The 16,625-nt window shown below is 46.4% G+C and overlaps 1 protein-coding gene across 1 annotated transcript in view; it reads left to right on the top strand.

Moving 5' to 3' along the window:
- Nucleotides 1-16,625, top strand: part of Tmtc2 (Transmembrane O-mannosyltransferase targeting cadherins 2) — a 168,681-nt gene that overhangs the window by 112,158 nt on the left and 39,898 nt on the right. The window contains exon 6 of the mRNA XM_017912123.1: nt 3,792-3,877. Coding sequence (XP_017767612.1) covers nt 3,792-3,877 — 86 coding nt within the window. The remainder of the gene's footprint in view (nt 1-3,791; nt 3,878-16,625) is intronic.

Genomic DNA, 16,625 nt, shown 5'->3' on the forward strand with positions numbered 1-16,625 from the left:
CTACACGACATTACGCCGATGGAACGGCGAATGGTTGATTGGTCTGGTCGTCGCGAACGACTTTCATCCGACAGACCTCGCCTCTCAAGGATGGAGTCTATTTCGAGCATTCTCAATGAAAATCGATGCCGAGTTTGTATCAGGGAATGTGGAAAACGGGGATTAAGGCTGTGTCAAGATTTCGACGTTAGCGAAACTCGGTTCCCGGAGCGGAGTGGTCCACGACCAGAGAAAATCAACGATCGCGAGGGGTGGTCGCGCGGGATTTTCGTTCATTCGGGAATCGGTAGACGCGCGTGATTCGAGAAAGTACCCATCGAGTAGAGTACCGAGCGTAGAGTAATTTCGATACCGCGAGAGCTTATTACCGAACACCTATTACCGACATCGTCATTATCGGATACCCTGCGCAATATCCGGCAGCGATAATTATAGATATATCAGATACACGTGACGAACAATGCGACGCGAACGTACGAGTTATCGGCTGCCATTCGACTTTGAGATCCCTGCCAGTAGTATCGACGCGTCGCTAGTCAGACTCGTTAACGCGATAAACCCCCTGTGGCGGGCGTCTTTATTGAGATTTTTGCTGGAACCCTGTGGGCGTAATCCGGGTCATTAACGAATAACGATGTTCCCGAAATCCATAAGCCCTGGCGGTTTATCGCCGGCGTAACGTTTCCCAATCGACGATTAACGAACCGCTATCGACGATTATGTGTATCGATGTCCCTCGGTACGAGCAGTGGCGGCTCAGCTGCGTCCGCTTCGCCCCGTTGCGCGCCATGTTTTCGTCGCGCCGATCAAACTTCCCCGTCTGCGGAGTAATCGCATTAGCGGCTGTCAACTTCTTCGAAGAATCACCCTGTATAGCAGTAAATTAACCGGCAAAGGACAAACACCGGGCGAGTTACGCGCGACGCACGACTCCTCCGATTGGCAACAACAGCCATCGATTTCGGCCACTCGTCCGGTTTGATCGAGCACGCGATTACTTCGAGGTGCATACGCGCCAGTGGCAAACGAATGGCCAGGGTAATCGAATACGCGCGTGTATATTATAACCTCGAAACCGTTCGACGTCGACTTCGTTGCCAGGCGCTCGATGCTTGAGTTTCGCGCTGACGGGTGTCCCCGCGCGCGTATACTCGCCTAACGTCGGAATCGCGAGAATATTCTTATCCGGCGAGGCAGGCACGGCGTTTCCCCGTCATGCACGCAAGCGTTTTCCGTTTCGGCGTCGCGACGCGGCGATATTTCGTCGGGCACGATGTTTGCTCGCTTCCCGTCGCGTTTATCGGTCGCACGTTATGCTGAGCGCGACGAGCTTTATGGCCGTCCCTATTTTATTGGCACAACACCTAAGCGGACAGATATTCTGCTTCGGCCGACAAAACGTCACCCCCCGACCATCTCCGGATGCGCGCCCCTCTCACCCCCTCCGGCCCCGATTTTTCCTCTCGTTTTTTTTCACGATCTTCTGCCTTTTGTCGAGCGCGACGCGTCTCTATCTCTCCGGCCGTGCCACGGCGACCGGGCTACGCGCATGCACGGCGAGGATAAAATTTTCCACGAGGCGGAGGGCGGAGCGGAAGGAGAGAAATATTCGAAGCTCGCTTTGTCATCGAGACCAGCGATCGCACAAAGCCGCGCGCGTGCACGCTAGTTGCGAAATGTCGTTACATACCTGGCCATGGCCGCTCGTTACACGGACGACGCTGCAAATAATAGAGCGAAGGACCGAACAATGCCCGAACAATGTATTTATTTTAACAATCGAGCGGCCCGGCGCGGCCGTTTATTCGCGACCCTTCGCGCCGCCACCCTCGCTCGCACCCTCGCCATCGTTCACCCTCGTCGTCGCGTAAACCACTCGAAATAAGCGCGATTGCAGGCCCGTCCTCGTCCGTATCGTCGAAACGGGTTGACCGTTCGTCGAAACAGATTTACAGGAATAACGTGGGACAATAGGGGTTGAGAGGGTGGAACCTCTTGACGCGATCGAAATTGCCGGGACACGAGTCGATTCTGGTACACACCAGCCCGGCAACGATTCGCCAAGCTTGATCGTGTGGTCATCGGCCGAGGTAAGATCGTTAAATCTCGTCGGCAACTTCGCGAAGCTGGGCTTCTCTTAAACCGGCGGTTTCCCCGAGGCGAAGAAGCGACGGAGAAGCGATTTTAATAGCGTGTACCCGTTAACCGAGACTAGGTTGGAATAATAAATCGCGGGAAATACCGCGGACAATTGCAAATTGGTACAAACGAGAGGGATTGTTATGAGGGGGGAAAGAATAAAGGCGGGAGAGGGGGGCACGGATGGGTAGGGTGCGGTAATAGGTGGCGGAAGAGAGAAAGAGTCCATTATATATCGCGCGAATATTCATCTTGAAAGTTAACGAACGCGGAGTAGCGTCTCGTTAACGAACAGGAAAACTCCTCTGGTCCAGGCCGGTTCGCCTGACTGAAAAGAAAATATCCTCCTCCTTTTCTCCTCCATCGGCCACCTTCCTCTCCACCTTCTCCCTTTTCCACCTTTTCTCCACCTCTCTCTCTCTCCCACGCCCTTCCTTTTTTCAGTGGCTCGAACGTTCACAAAGCGTGTCATTAGTATAACTTTTTTACGACGGGCTGTGACAAGCTGCAACGACGAGAACCGGATTTTTATATTCGGTTAAAATAACGAAGTTCCGGCGCGAGCCGACAACGCGAGAGTTCGCGATCGCGATCCCCGATGTTGCTCCTCGTCGATGAAACGACGACGGGGGCGACGCCATTCGCCCCGATTTTTCGCGATTATTCGCGATCTCTCTCGGAGGGGACGGAAGGAACGCGCGGAAAAATTGAAAAATTAACCGTGGACAATCGACGGTTACGAAAGCACGAATTATCGATCCATCGCGAGACACGCACGTCTGCTTTCCTGCGTCCGACCACCCGTCCACCCTCCCCCTTTTTCAAGCCTCTAAAGTCAAGCCGGCATGCTCGATTGGCGGCGTGATCGATCGATCGGGAAACCCTCGCGAATCACTCTCGACTCTCCTCGCCTTTGACGAGGAATAAGAAAAATAATAGAACGCCCGATCGGGGCAAAATAACCGCGAACGATATCGTTGCTGCGCGTTCCACCCTCTTGGTCACCCTTTCCTGCTCCCGCGCTCTGCCACTCTCGCACCCATCGATCCGACGAATTCGATTTCGAGATTTAGCCTGGAGAAAAAAATATCAAGGACGAAAACGCGACGCCTGGTAATAGCCCGGTATATCGGCCGACACCCTTCTCCCGGCAGCCTCCAACGTTGACGAGTGATATTTTCATCGCTGGTCGAGTGACAACGTTCGAGAGGAGATTAATCACCGACGCGTTAAAATGAATTTTTTTCCTAAAATATGTGGCACGATGGCACGTGGGCCCGTGTGTAGGCGTTATAAAGTTCGTTTATTGGCACCGGGCCTCCTCCACTCCCCCCCGGCCCCGTCGTTCCCCGTACGCTCGTTACACCGTTCGACCTCTGCGCGATAAGTCATCGGTTGACAAGTAATATTTTTATCGTTTCTGAGAGTGGCATTGTTCGAAAGATGATTAATCGTTCCTCGTCCGAGATTGTTATCGATGGGGGGCACTTGGGCGCGTTCCGATCGCGATTTAATCGCGACTCCACCGTCAGGCTTGATCGCCGAGCCTGGTAAATACGTTGGGGTAAATAATCAAATCTCGAGGAACAAACGTATCGAGAATATTAATCGAACTGCACGCTAACGGAGCCGTTTCTACCGATTTGTTCCAGGGGAATATTGCAGCAGGGCAGAAAGAATTACGAGGAGGCGATTCTGAGTTATCAGCGAGCGATCCATTTCCGGCCTTCGTTAGCTCGTAAGTATTTCCATTATTTCCCGAGCAACGTTCGCAGCGAGAGAGGCGATCGAGTTTCCAATGGTACTCTCGAGTTTCGCGATTTTTTCCACAGACGCGTTTTCCTCGTCGAGGCTACCCTTCGGCCGAAGGGTCGGCGGAGGCGGGGCGTGCGCGGGTGGAAATCGATGTTAATGCTCTGGGACTCGAATTAGCGAAATGTAATTTGACGCAGCCGGCGTGTACCATTAATGAACCGCGGTCGCAAGTTATCGCAGTTCATTAGGGCACCGAAGCGGCAATTCTCGCGTGAAAAATAGAACGACTCTTCGCGTCTCACCCTGTTCAAGCCGCGAAAGAACCCTGTCGAGCTCTGCGCAGTCCGTGAGAACCTGTTCGCCCCGTGTGCGCGTTTAACGAGAGTTCTTCTCGCCGAACGGCCGTTACTTTTGCCACGCGCGTACCGCGCAGGATTTCATTTTCGAGTCATCTAATCCGCTCTGTACAAAGTGCTCGTCGGGTGGTCACCGTCCGATTCCCGTCGCTCTAACCTAACCATCCACGAGATCCACGAGACTCTCGCTGCGATCTCGTTAGATCGAAACTGTATATACCGCGAACATCCCCTGCGAACGCGTGGCGCGATTCGTCGCGTGGAAAATTGACCTTCGACCCGTCGATAAGCCGCGCGGAACGTCACGGTGGAGACTCGGCCGAGAAAACTCGTATTTGTTCTCCTTTACTCGCGTAATCGCGCGTACTCGAGAACTCCGGCGAAAATGTGCAGGATGGCGGAAAGAGGACGGCTTTCGTGGCGGCTCGAGGGGGAAAAAGTCAGGTCGGACCTGATGGTGTTTGCCGTATACTCGCCGAGATATTTACCTCGCAGCTCGCCGATATACTGTTTCCGGTTAAATCGCGGCCCAGAGTCGCCGGCTTTCGTCCACGTATCCCCGGCTACGTAAATATTATTCCTATTTATTTCGCGGCGGTTTGCGGTGACCGTTGTACGACTTTTCTGATACGGTATTAAGCCCGGCGAAATACCTTCTGAAAATATCAACAACCCGCACCCAGACCCCCGAATACCGTCGCCACGACGTCGTCCGCCATTCCTACGATCCTTCGAACGCGAACCATCGCCGTCGATCGTTCCACGCACGCGATCCGATTCCTCGCTACCCTCTTGCTACCCTCTCGCTAGCTACCCTCCACCCTTATCGTGCTCGTTAGCCCGTGAAAGCCAGAAATTCCTCGTGTCATAGGATCCCCTCCCGTTCGCTCTTCTCATTGTTGGAAAACAATATCCGCACAATCAGCGGGAATTTTTTGCCAGCGTTCCGCGCGCAAAATCCACGTACACGCGGTAGGCGTAACCGCAGCGGCGGCGGGCCGGGGGATCGGTTCGGTTCCTTAACGAGCCACCTTTTGCCCAGGGGAGCGAACCGGCTAGAACGGAGGCGTGGGGTCGGAAAGAACAGAGCGGCCGTCGTTTGTCACGTGGACCGTACGATCCACGTACGACGATTTACTTCGACCGTCCTGGGAACGGTTCATTACCGAGCAAATGCTCCGGCCGGCCGCGATATCGATCTTATTTTACGCTTTCCACTTGCCCGAGCTATTTATTATTGCATCCCGGCGACTCGACCGTGCCCCAGCCGCCAGCTCCGACGCTCGTCTGTCGCTCGTTAACGGTCACGCCGCGCTAAGCCCGCGACACCCTCGCCGTTCTTCCGTTTAGGGGCTCAATTACGAGCTTGCAACGCGGTAGCTGCAGGTCCACCGGTTTAATAACTATCGAGTTCGAATTTATTTTCACCCGGTTCCGCTTCGCCCGTTCGTTCCCCCTCGTTCGCTCGTTTGTTCGAACAGGCGTTAGATTATCGTGGGATTCGAAACGATCGTCGCCTCGGATCCCGAGACCGTCGTAAAGCCACCGGCTTTCTTCGGAACAAAGAGAATCGGCCGATACGTCTCGAGGATGGATCCCTTGGAGGCAATTCCGTCGACTCGAAGTCTCGCGGTCGTCTAGCAAAGGGATGCAAAAAAGCAAGAGGGGGTAGCGTCGTTCCCGGCGAGATCGATTTTAAGCGTTTAGTCGGAGTTATTTCGAAGGCATCTCGAACTTAGTTTCCGGCGCAACGAGCTTGCTGCCCGGTAATAGAGGGTGGAAGAGGGTAGCCGGAATCATTTAATCAACCGGTTGTTCCATCGAGAACGCTCGGGTTACGCCGGCGAGCGGGGGCGCGGGGAACTTGGAAATTCAATCAGTCCGGTCCGTGTAGGCAAAATATATATATATATATATATACATTCGCGAGATAATTCGCTCGTTATTATTCAAAGGGAATGAAATCTTCGCGCTTTTAATCCCTCTGCTCCTCCTCCCTCTGTTTCAGCCCCGGTTCTTCCTCGCCGCGTCTCGGAACTTTCAAAACGCCGGTTCGTTTCGACGTAACTAGTTTTCGGAATAAATCAGCGTGCCACTCGTCTCGTTAAAAACGAAACGGAACGCCAGCCTCGGCTGTTGGCGTGATTTTTAAGCGAGAGAAAGAGGAGCGAGCGCGAGTTATATCCAGCCGTGCATTATTTTTACGCGAGGGAAAAGCCGCTTTATCAATGCTGTTTACACGGTGAATTTTCGCGGAACAATTATAACGCGATTCCGTCGAGCAAAATATGTCGGGCTCCGCGGAAAGCCTGGCCACGAGAGGCGAAAGCATTTCGCTGTCCGCTTCCCTCCCTCGCCCTCTGTCGCCCTCTCTGCCGGCGCATTTGCATCTATAAACGAACTAGTTGGCAAGCGTATAAAGCAACCACGCAAGAATATCGTCCAACGCTTGCTCGTCAGATTCCATCTTCGCCCCCCCGACTAATTATCTGCTTCCCTGACCCGCTCGTGCGCCCGCTTCCGGTCACTTATCCTGCGCCGTTCGTGCGTTATCGTCGCGATTCGACGTCCGTGCGCTATCGGTTATCTCGGCCCACACCCGACGCGCTTGCAACCGAGTTTCCAACTTTCCTCCGAGATCCACGCTTTCCAGGCCCGAATGCGCGTTGACGCTGATTTACTTTGTAATTAGCCGCCGAAGTTACGTCGATTAAGGCGCAGCAAGTTGTACGTGACAAAGAAAGCACCTCGATTCGAGCCCCCTACACCCTCGGCTAAAGGATTTCCGATGTTCGACTGGCGTAAGATCGAGTCCCAAGCTCGATGGTCCCCGTTAATTCGGTTTAACTCTTTGTGGCACGGGATTTCGGATAATAAAATGGTTCCGTGTTGCGTAGAAATTTTATCGCGTTTCAAATGAAACAAGATTGGTATGTTTTTACTAATATAGGAATCGCATAATGCAAAAACATAAAACCAGGAAAATAGGATTAGTATATAAATAAACCTTCCGCTTGCAACAATTGACGAATCTGTACTGACGCGTTGAATGTTGCCAACGCGAGAGAATACATTTATAACGTTTGTCGAAGGTATTACCAGCTGCTTTACGTAAATAAAACGAAATATAAACCTACGCGCATGCAGCTACTGCGATATTTCCAGGTGAGACTAAAAATATCGCATCTTGCGTTACGGTGCATCAAAAAGGTGGGACACTATTAACCCTTTCGTTACAGAAAAATAGTAATTCGAAGGCTTTCTGTCATAATGTTGACGATATTTTTAAAACGGTAAATAAGAAATTATTTTAGAATTATTTTTCATTCCACGCATCGGCCCTGAAAGAATGTCAAGTGTGTTTAGGCTTAGAATAAAAGTAGCCGCGTGCAAGAGGATCGAATGTAAGGGATGTTTATGACAGAGCCGAATGCAAGTGAAGAGCGAATACCTAGGAATGCGTCTGAATATTTAGGATACTTGACCCACCGATGGAGAAAGGGAACATGATTATGAAAGAAGACAGAGAGCAAAGTTTAAATAAGAATGCGAGAACGCACAAGCTTCAGTGTGTGTTTTAGAGTCAGTCGTAGAGAGACAGCGAGTGAGAGTCAACCGACAGTTATTAACGCTTAGAATAACTTTTAGTTTAAAATAAATTATTTTTATATTTACGTCACTGCTCATTCCGTTGCCTAGTCAACATTCTTACGATAATAAATTTAAAATATAAAGGTAAATCCACTGCGTGTAATTTACCCCTAACAACACGTCCAACAATAAGTTTTAGTTTAGAATAAATCATTTTTATATTTACATCACTGCTCATTCCGTTGCCCACCCAACATTCTTACGATAATAAATTTAAAATATAAAGGTAAACCTACTGCGCGAAATTTACCCCTAATAATACATCCAACAATAAGTTTTAGTTTAGAATAAATCATTTTTATATTAACATCACTGCTCATTCCGTTGCCTACCCAACATTCTTACGATAATAAATTTTAAATATAAAGGTAAATCCACTACGTGTAATTTACCCCTATTGTTGGAGGACTGTTTAGTCATGTGTAAATATTGACCTATGTGCATAAGAGAAACTCCAGACCGGCTAACTTTCCCTTTTTATCCCTTACTCATCCTTATCGCCCTATTGCTCACTCAAATTCCGACCTTCCCTGCATCATCCTTTCTTAACCTTCGATCTGTGGACAACCCCCTCTTATTTCCTAATTCACATATAAATATTGCCCATCATCCCAAATGCCCAGTCAGTCTTCCGCCTAGTAGTAGATTGGTGTCACGTTTGCTAAAAGATCTGATCTGGTACGTACTCGGCCGTACTATTGTTACACTCAAGTTCGTCTGTTAGTTGTAACAAAAATAAAGATATGTGGGGGTCCTCTCCCACTATCACTTAACGTCGGCTGTGGCAACATCCTCGGTGGTAGGTAGCTAGAAGGGACGGTTGGAAAAAGGAAGGGTTGCGTTTCGTCCCGGGCCTGCTAGCGGACTCATCGGTAAGGCTTGCTTAGCAGGCCCTGCCTTAGACACTGGGGATACTATTGGAAAGACGGGAAGTTATATATATAGGACTGGGAGTTTCCCGAGGACTTGCGGGAAAGTCCTTGAAAGCGGAATCCATCTAGTGGCGAGGGCGAGAATGATGGTCGCTACAGATATATTTGGAATACAACACTAACAGCACATACAACAATAAGTTTTAGTTAAGAATAAATCATTTTTATATTCACATCACTGGTTATTCCGTTGCCTACTCGATATTTCTCCATATTAGTTAACATCGATCTTTAGGTTCTGACTAAATGGCGACTGAGAGTCACCTCTCGAGTGCAACGGATTAATCCCAGCGTGCCCCAAAGAGTTAAAGGTAGAACGACAACTTTGAACGAGATTCCTGTACCGGCACCTGCTTAATAAATGTCATTTCCGATTCCCATCTGCAAGGTGCGACACAGAGTACATGCGCGAACAAGAGGAGGATAACGCGAAAGAAACAAAGCTGGCTGCAGGGATGAATAATTACCGCGCTTCTTTAAACCAAACAGCATAATGCGCTTACACGTTACGCGAATAAATCGACGAGCAACAAAAGCGTAACGTACATAGCAGGCGTTGTTATTTCCGATTAATTTGCAGTTAATTGCTCACGCATCGTCAATATTTAATCCCCGTGTCGTGCGAAACGCGCTCTGCCGGGACCTTCTAAACGGCACGTAATACCTCGAATATATAACGAACGTCGTTCCCCGGATTAAAAAACGAAGGAACACGGGGACGCTGTATCGTCGTGCGCGGAATCGTCGAACGAGTTAACTCGTCGTAATCGAATTTGCAGTCGAAGGGTTTCGCCGAGGCGTCGAAACTCCCGCGTCCGGGATAATGGCCAGGGAGGGAGGGTGGCGTTATCGGACCCCGGGCCGTAAGGTTCGTTAAACTTTTTTTCCGACTGCGGTGGTCTCGCGAGTCCGCGGGAAATAAATTCTCCGGATCTCTGGTTGGCCGAGGAACGGGGGGCTGAAAGGCGGGGATATAACGCGGAAAAAATGAAAGATAAAGAGCGCGAACGGGGGGTGGCCGGGGAGTGGATGAGCAGAGGAGCGAGATAAATGGCCCCGGATCGGCCGGTCCCTCTCGCGGAACGATCGAACGATGCCGCGTGATAAAAGCCTCGCGTCTACAGGATGTGTATTAAAAGTTTCGCCAAGTTGGCGAACGTAATTTAACCGATCTTCCGTTCAGTCCCTTTAGCCCGAGTAATTTTATCGGCGCCGTAAAATTTGCCGGCGCGACACCCTGCTCCGCCATCCTCCTCGCTGGACGATATGGAAAGTTCGAATTTTAAACCCCGGCTGCAAAGAGACATCCGCGAACTTCGTTATCCGCACGTTCGCTTTTATCCACGCTATCCGCGTGTGCACCTTTGTTTCCCGGTTTCGTCTTCTTTTTATTCGCGCGCTTCCGTTCCTTCCTTTTTTCCAAACCCCGGTGTTCCCGTCGCTGATCTCTGCGAGATACTCGAATGGAAAGCTCGTTCCTGTTCGACGTTTAAAGGACGCGTATGATACGCTTATACCGAGGCATCACGCTATGCGACCTGACTTTTGTTCCGCTCCAAGGTGCACCGGATGAATACCAACGTTGATATCTATCGCGCGCTCCGCCTTTGACGTTTATACGTTCAACGGAAGTTAATAAGATCGCAATAATTGTGAAAGGTCAACGCTTGAATGACAGTATGCTGTACGTAGGTATGAGTGTAGAGTGCATGGAGCGATAGATAGAGTGCTTGGGCCGTTCCTTGAAAATGGGTGACGTTAACGCGTTAAGTGCCACGCTGGTTCCCAGGGTCCGGCACTAGGCTTTTCGTTCGGGCTCGGTCAGGTGGGCCATCGCCTGCCTGCAATGGCCCTTATCGCGGGGCCTTTCGGAAAAGCCGAGGGCTTATGGTACACGCGTGCGCTGTTAAAATCGCCATTATTTAACTCTTTCGTTCCGAGTGCCGTATATATGCGGCATCTACTCGATGACCAGTTGGTACTATAAGCGTCGCATATATGCGGCATCCACGCGAATTCTGGCGCGATTTTCCGTTCAGTGACGGTACTTCGGCGGACATGGTTAACACGTTAAACGTCTCACCGGTCCCCAGGAACCGGCGCTAGACTTTTCGTTCGTACCGACCCAGACTAGGACCAAAAGGTGTTAACTTTTGGTGTTAAATTCTTCGTCATCTTGGGACCTAACGTTTGGGAATTTCTGTTATAACTATTGGTACAGTATCTCCGAGTTTTATGAACACTTCGCCCGCCGCCGGTGGCCCAGTTGACGGCTGAGTTTTAGCCTGAACGCAACGGAAAACAAAACGGGCTGGGCACTTAACGTGTTAAATAGAGGCCTCTGGTTCAACTTGAGCGCTCAGACTGTGATCTAAAGTGCGTGTGGAAGCATGTGCGACCGTGTGCAAGGATCGTACGAAGGATCGTGCATTTATGGCAATATCGAATGCGAGCGAAGAGTGACTTAGAATGCGAATGCCTTAGTAAAACGAATTCGTTAGGCTGCGAGTGAATTAGATTATTGTGTGAGTCAGAGGAGAGAGAGTTAGTGGAGATGTATTGATAGCGAACGTTTAAGGTACAATCGTAAGAATAAATTATTTTTTATATTTTAATCTCGTTTATTCTTGCTCACCCAGCATTCCTATGTTATTTACGAAATTTCTTTGACTAATTACAGAATTCGACGCGAATTTTAATTTATGATGTCTATTGGGTAATGAGTTTGGTTTCCTGAATTCCACATTTTCGTGAAAAGCTATTATTTTGTACTAAAACGAAGTATTATGTAAAAGGTAAAAATGTCAGATTTATTGTTGTTTTAAAAGATAGGTGAGAGTATTCTGAATTTAGCATTCACTATGATTATGATTGTTTGCGTTTAGAAATTTGCTTTTTACAGAGAATACAATATTCTTGCATTTTTAGGAAATGTTCTCTGTCTGACACGAATTTGCTACCCAGTAGCGTATTCTGTATGTTTTTTTTTTGAAGAAAAAACCATGGAACAGAACTGTAAAAACAGTTTTTAATTTGATTAAGCTGAGAAAATATTCGTCGGTAACGTGTGCATGGAGTTTAACAGCCGGAAAACCATTGCTGGTTTCTCCAGCCTCGACAGGGCCATAGGTATGTGTAATTCAGGTACCAAATGCAATAAAGTCGACAGATAACAGTGTACGAAAAAATAAAGAAGAAGAAAAGACAGAAACACAATCTTTACAACATTTTTCCAAGAATCTTGCGCCTCTAAATTTCGCAACGTTGGCATGAAACTTTCTATCAATGTTGCGATTTTGTATTAGGTGAACATGACGTTAAAGAAGCTTTTCACACTGACAGAATTCCAAGAATACTGAGCCTACAAATTTCCCAGCATTGGCATGAAACCTTCTGCCCATTTCTGCGATTTTGTATGAGGCGAACGTAACATGAAAGGAGGCATAAAAATTATCTTTTCTTTTGTTTAATTTATTACCTTCATAAACACGTTCTCTGAATAGCTAGGAGTGCGAGCTTTTGACCAGCGAGAGTGTACAGTGTAGGCTAAACGTATGTGTGTTTGTCGCGAGCTTTGGAACATGCTAGATTTTGACAGATTTATAGTCGAAAAATTCCGGTCTGAGAATGAATGGCGAAAGCTAACATTTTTCGATGAAGACCGAATCGATTGCGGGTTGAATAAATCTGATCCCCTGCTGCATACATGCCATGCGTGAAAATTGCCTGGACGTAGATCACGTGGTTGGGATTTTGCAGCGTTTCAAATATAGAATCTATAGGACTGAGTATGTTGGTACAAGGAGTTACTTTTGATGCTGCTGTGAGCTTCATAATGAAGCTGGGAGTGCGAGCTTTGGGTATATGGGAGCTTACAGTGTGCCCTACTTGCACGTATGGTTATCGCGAGCTTTCGAGCTTGCGAGACTTTTGACTGATTTTTGGTCGGAAAATTCCGATCTCAGAGTGAATGGCCAAAGTTGAGATTTCTACATGACGGCCGGATCGAATGCGGGTAGAATCAATCTACTCCTCAGGTGCACATCTGTCATGAGTGTAAATTGCGTGGGCGTAAGTCACGTGATTCGGATTTTACAGCGTTTCAAAGACAGACATAATTTCCATCAATTCTCTGGTCAAACACTTTGCCGCCAATGCGAGAAACTTTTGACGAATTTCACGACTTTGTATTAGGAGAACATAACATGACAGGAGGTCTATCGCTGAGCCAGTTCCAAGAAATGACGTCATTTCCAAGAATTCCGTGGACAATACTTTTGCTGCCACTGCTAAAAAATTTTGGCGAATTTCGCGACTTTGTATCAGGAGAACATAACATGACAGGAGGTCTATCGCTGAGCCAGTTCCAAGAAATTACGTAATTTCCAGGAATTCCGTGGACAATACTTTTGCAACCACTTTTAAAATTTTTTGCGAATTTCATGTCTTTGAATCAGGAGAATATAACATGGCAGGAGGTTTATCGCCGAGCCACTTCCAAGAAATGGCGTCATTTCCAAGAATTCCGTGGACAATACTTTTGCAACCACTGTTAAAACTTTTGGCGAATTTCATGTCTTTGAATCAGGAGAACATAACATGACAGGTGGTCTATCGCTGAGCCAGTTCCAAGAAATGACGTCATTTCCAAGAATTCCGTGAACAATACTTTTGCTGCCACTGCTAAAAAATTTTGGCGAATTTCGCGACTTTGTATCAGGAGAACATAACATGACAGGAGATTTGTCACCATGACAGTTCCATGAATTGACGTCATTTCCAAGAATTCCGTGGACGATACTTTTATGGCCGTACCGAAAACTTTCTGGTCAATTTTATGACTTTGTATTAGGAGAACATAACATGATAGGAGGTCGGAATGAAAAGAGATTTTTATTATTTTGTTTTAGAGATTTAATTATTTTACTTATTCCGAGCTTAAAGATAAATTTTTGGCATTATACTTACCTTACGATACTTACCTTACTTGCCTTGTTCATCTTAGTATGCATATTACATCAGCAGGTAATCCCAACTCTCTACTTTCAAAGTTCAAAGGGAACATTGAAAATTTACGAGAGATAGGAAATATCTTAAACTTTGTGCGTAGCTCTTAGCTTCGTATCGTTTTCCAAAAATTACTCTTTGGAAAACGATACCAATTACCAGGTCTCACCACGAGGAGGTGGCTACGCATCGAGACCCGACATGCGCCCTAGTGGCGCAACCTGCTGGCACTACCTGTATCAAAGGTACCCTAATCTGACTTGGAGCGAATTAAGTCAAAATGACTCTACTGACACTTTATCATATTTCGTGTCTTACAAAGGGGGTTTCGGTTCGGTATACTGAAACTCTACTATCGCAACGCTAAGATATTTTCAAGTTCCCATAAAAACAGGGAATGAAATATCAAACACGCGAGCTAATAGAAAATCGCGACGCGCCCGAACGAGTTCGCGATTATTCGAAAGACCGACTAGCCTAGGCGATGTACTCCCGTGTACAGAGATAACTTCATACCTCGGCACCCTCCCGATCGGGCCTAGCTCAATTCCAGTCACTGTCGCACTCGCCAAGACTTACACGTGGACCAAGGATAGTCCCTGAACCAATGAAACTTCTAGTGTCAACGCGAGGGCCCTGCTGGGCGGTTGCCGGCCAAGACAGACACTTCGCATCCCAGCCACACGGGGTAGAACTTAATCATCCCTGTGGTCTAACCGTAGATGGTACTAGTCCGTCAGCCAGCATGTGCCCGAGCCCCAGTCGCGTACGACTTAGGCAGCGGACCGCCCCGTCGAGGTCAGAAGACGCACTGATCCGAGGGGGTCACCCTGGAACCCGATGCATGACGAGATTGACAGTGACTGGAAATGAGTGTCGGAGACGAGTCGTGAGGATGACTTACGAAGCATGTACTTATCGAGTACACGAGAGCACGTCGCGTAGGCTAGTCGGTACTTACGAACGATCGCGATTATCGCGAGAACAATTATGTTCTATTTGCTAAACGAGGGGGATAAGAAAATGATAGAGAATTTATAAATTTCGCTCCAAGTTAGGTAGCTTACCTTTGTACAGATAGCGCGCACATGATACTTAGTCTATGGATCTATCTTATGATTACTTAAAAGTAAACGCACGCATCGTTCATTGATGTGTCGCAAACAGAATCTTGAGAAACCTAAAAGCTAAAACAGAATATATTATTGTTAATATGTAGCTGAAAGGAAAGGGATTAGTACGAGGAAACCATCAAGGATAATAACCAAATGGAACGAGCAAGCCAACGACGAGACCTGAGCAACATAACTACGAGACAGAAACATTCCAACGGTGAGATATAAACATACCAACGAGGAAGCGCTCGAGTATTATACGAAATACTCGAACGCTCTAACGAAAACAAATCGAACGGAAGTCGTAAAATTTGTGAAAGGAAAGATTTAGCCAACGATGAGACATAAGTAAACCAACGACGAAGCATTCGAATATTATACGAAATACTCGAATGCTGAAACAAAGACACATAGAATGAAAAAAATAAAATCTGCAAGAAGAAATTATTGTTAAATTATTTAAGAGAGTGGACAATGGCCACTGAATAGCCATTGATCTAGCCAACGATGATATACAATACAAATAAACCAACGACGAAGCATTCGAATATTGTACGAAATACTCGAATGCACAAACAATGAAAACTAGAATGAAAGAAATAATATCTGAAAGAAGAAAGATAATTAAAACCTGAAAGAAAAAATAATTAGTACCTGAAAGAAGGAATTATTATTAAATTATTCAAGAGAGTAGACAATGGCCACTGAATAGCCATTGATCAAGCCAACGATGATATACAAATAAACCAACGACGAAGCATTCGAATATTGTACAAAATATTCGAATGCACAAACAATGAAATCTAGAATAAAAGAAATAGAATCTGAAAGAAGAAAGATAATTAAAAGCTGAAACAAAAAATAATTAGTACCTGAAAGAAAAATATTAACGCGGACCCTCCGAAGTCGAAGCGACAACTGGCTCGAGCCTGCACGCGGGGCCCTTATATAGCAGCGGCCGACCGAAGATCGGCGAAAATTTCCGAACTTTACCGATTCCTTTAAAAGTTACTTTTTCGCTGTAATAACTAATAATTTATTAACTTTTTTGATTTTTATCGTTAATATACTTTGCAAGCTATTTGTTATCAACGATTTTAATTTGTTATTAGCAATAAATTTAATGATTTATTAACTTTTTGTATGTTATGGATACATTTTAACACGAATATTTTGTTTCTTTAAGTAGGACCTAATAATTTACTAACTCTTTTGACTTTTATCGTCAATATACGTTGCAAAATATTTGTTATTATCAATTTCAATTTGTTATTAACAATAAGTGTAGAAATTTATCAGCTTTATGCAAATTTTGCACAAATACGTTATATATACTAGTAATAGCCTGTAATTTAGTAATTTTTCCACTTGTACTATAAATTTACGTTGTGAACAATTTGTTATTAACAATCAGTGCAATAATTTATAAAGTTTTCGCAAATTTTACGTACGTTTTAACAAAATTTAGGTCAAATGTTCGAGTAATAACCAATAATTTATTAACTTTTTTCACTTTTATTATAAATGGACGTTACGAATAATCTGTCATTAGCAATATTAATTTGTTATTAACAATAAGTATAATAATTTATAAACTTTTTGCAAGTTATAGGGACATTTTAACAAAAGTTCATTATAAATTCAACTAACAACCAGCAATTAATTAATTT

The sequence above is a fragment of the Eufriesea mexicana genome, unplaced genomic scaffold, assembly GCF_001483705.2.
Source record: "Eufriesea mexicana isolate 0111107269 unplaced genomic scaffold, ASM148370v2 scaffold474474858, whole genome shotgun sequence".
In the NCBI taxonomy this organism is placed as follows: Eukaryota; Metazoa; Arthropoda; class Insecta; order Hymenoptera; family Apidae; genus Eufriesea; species Eufriesea mexicana.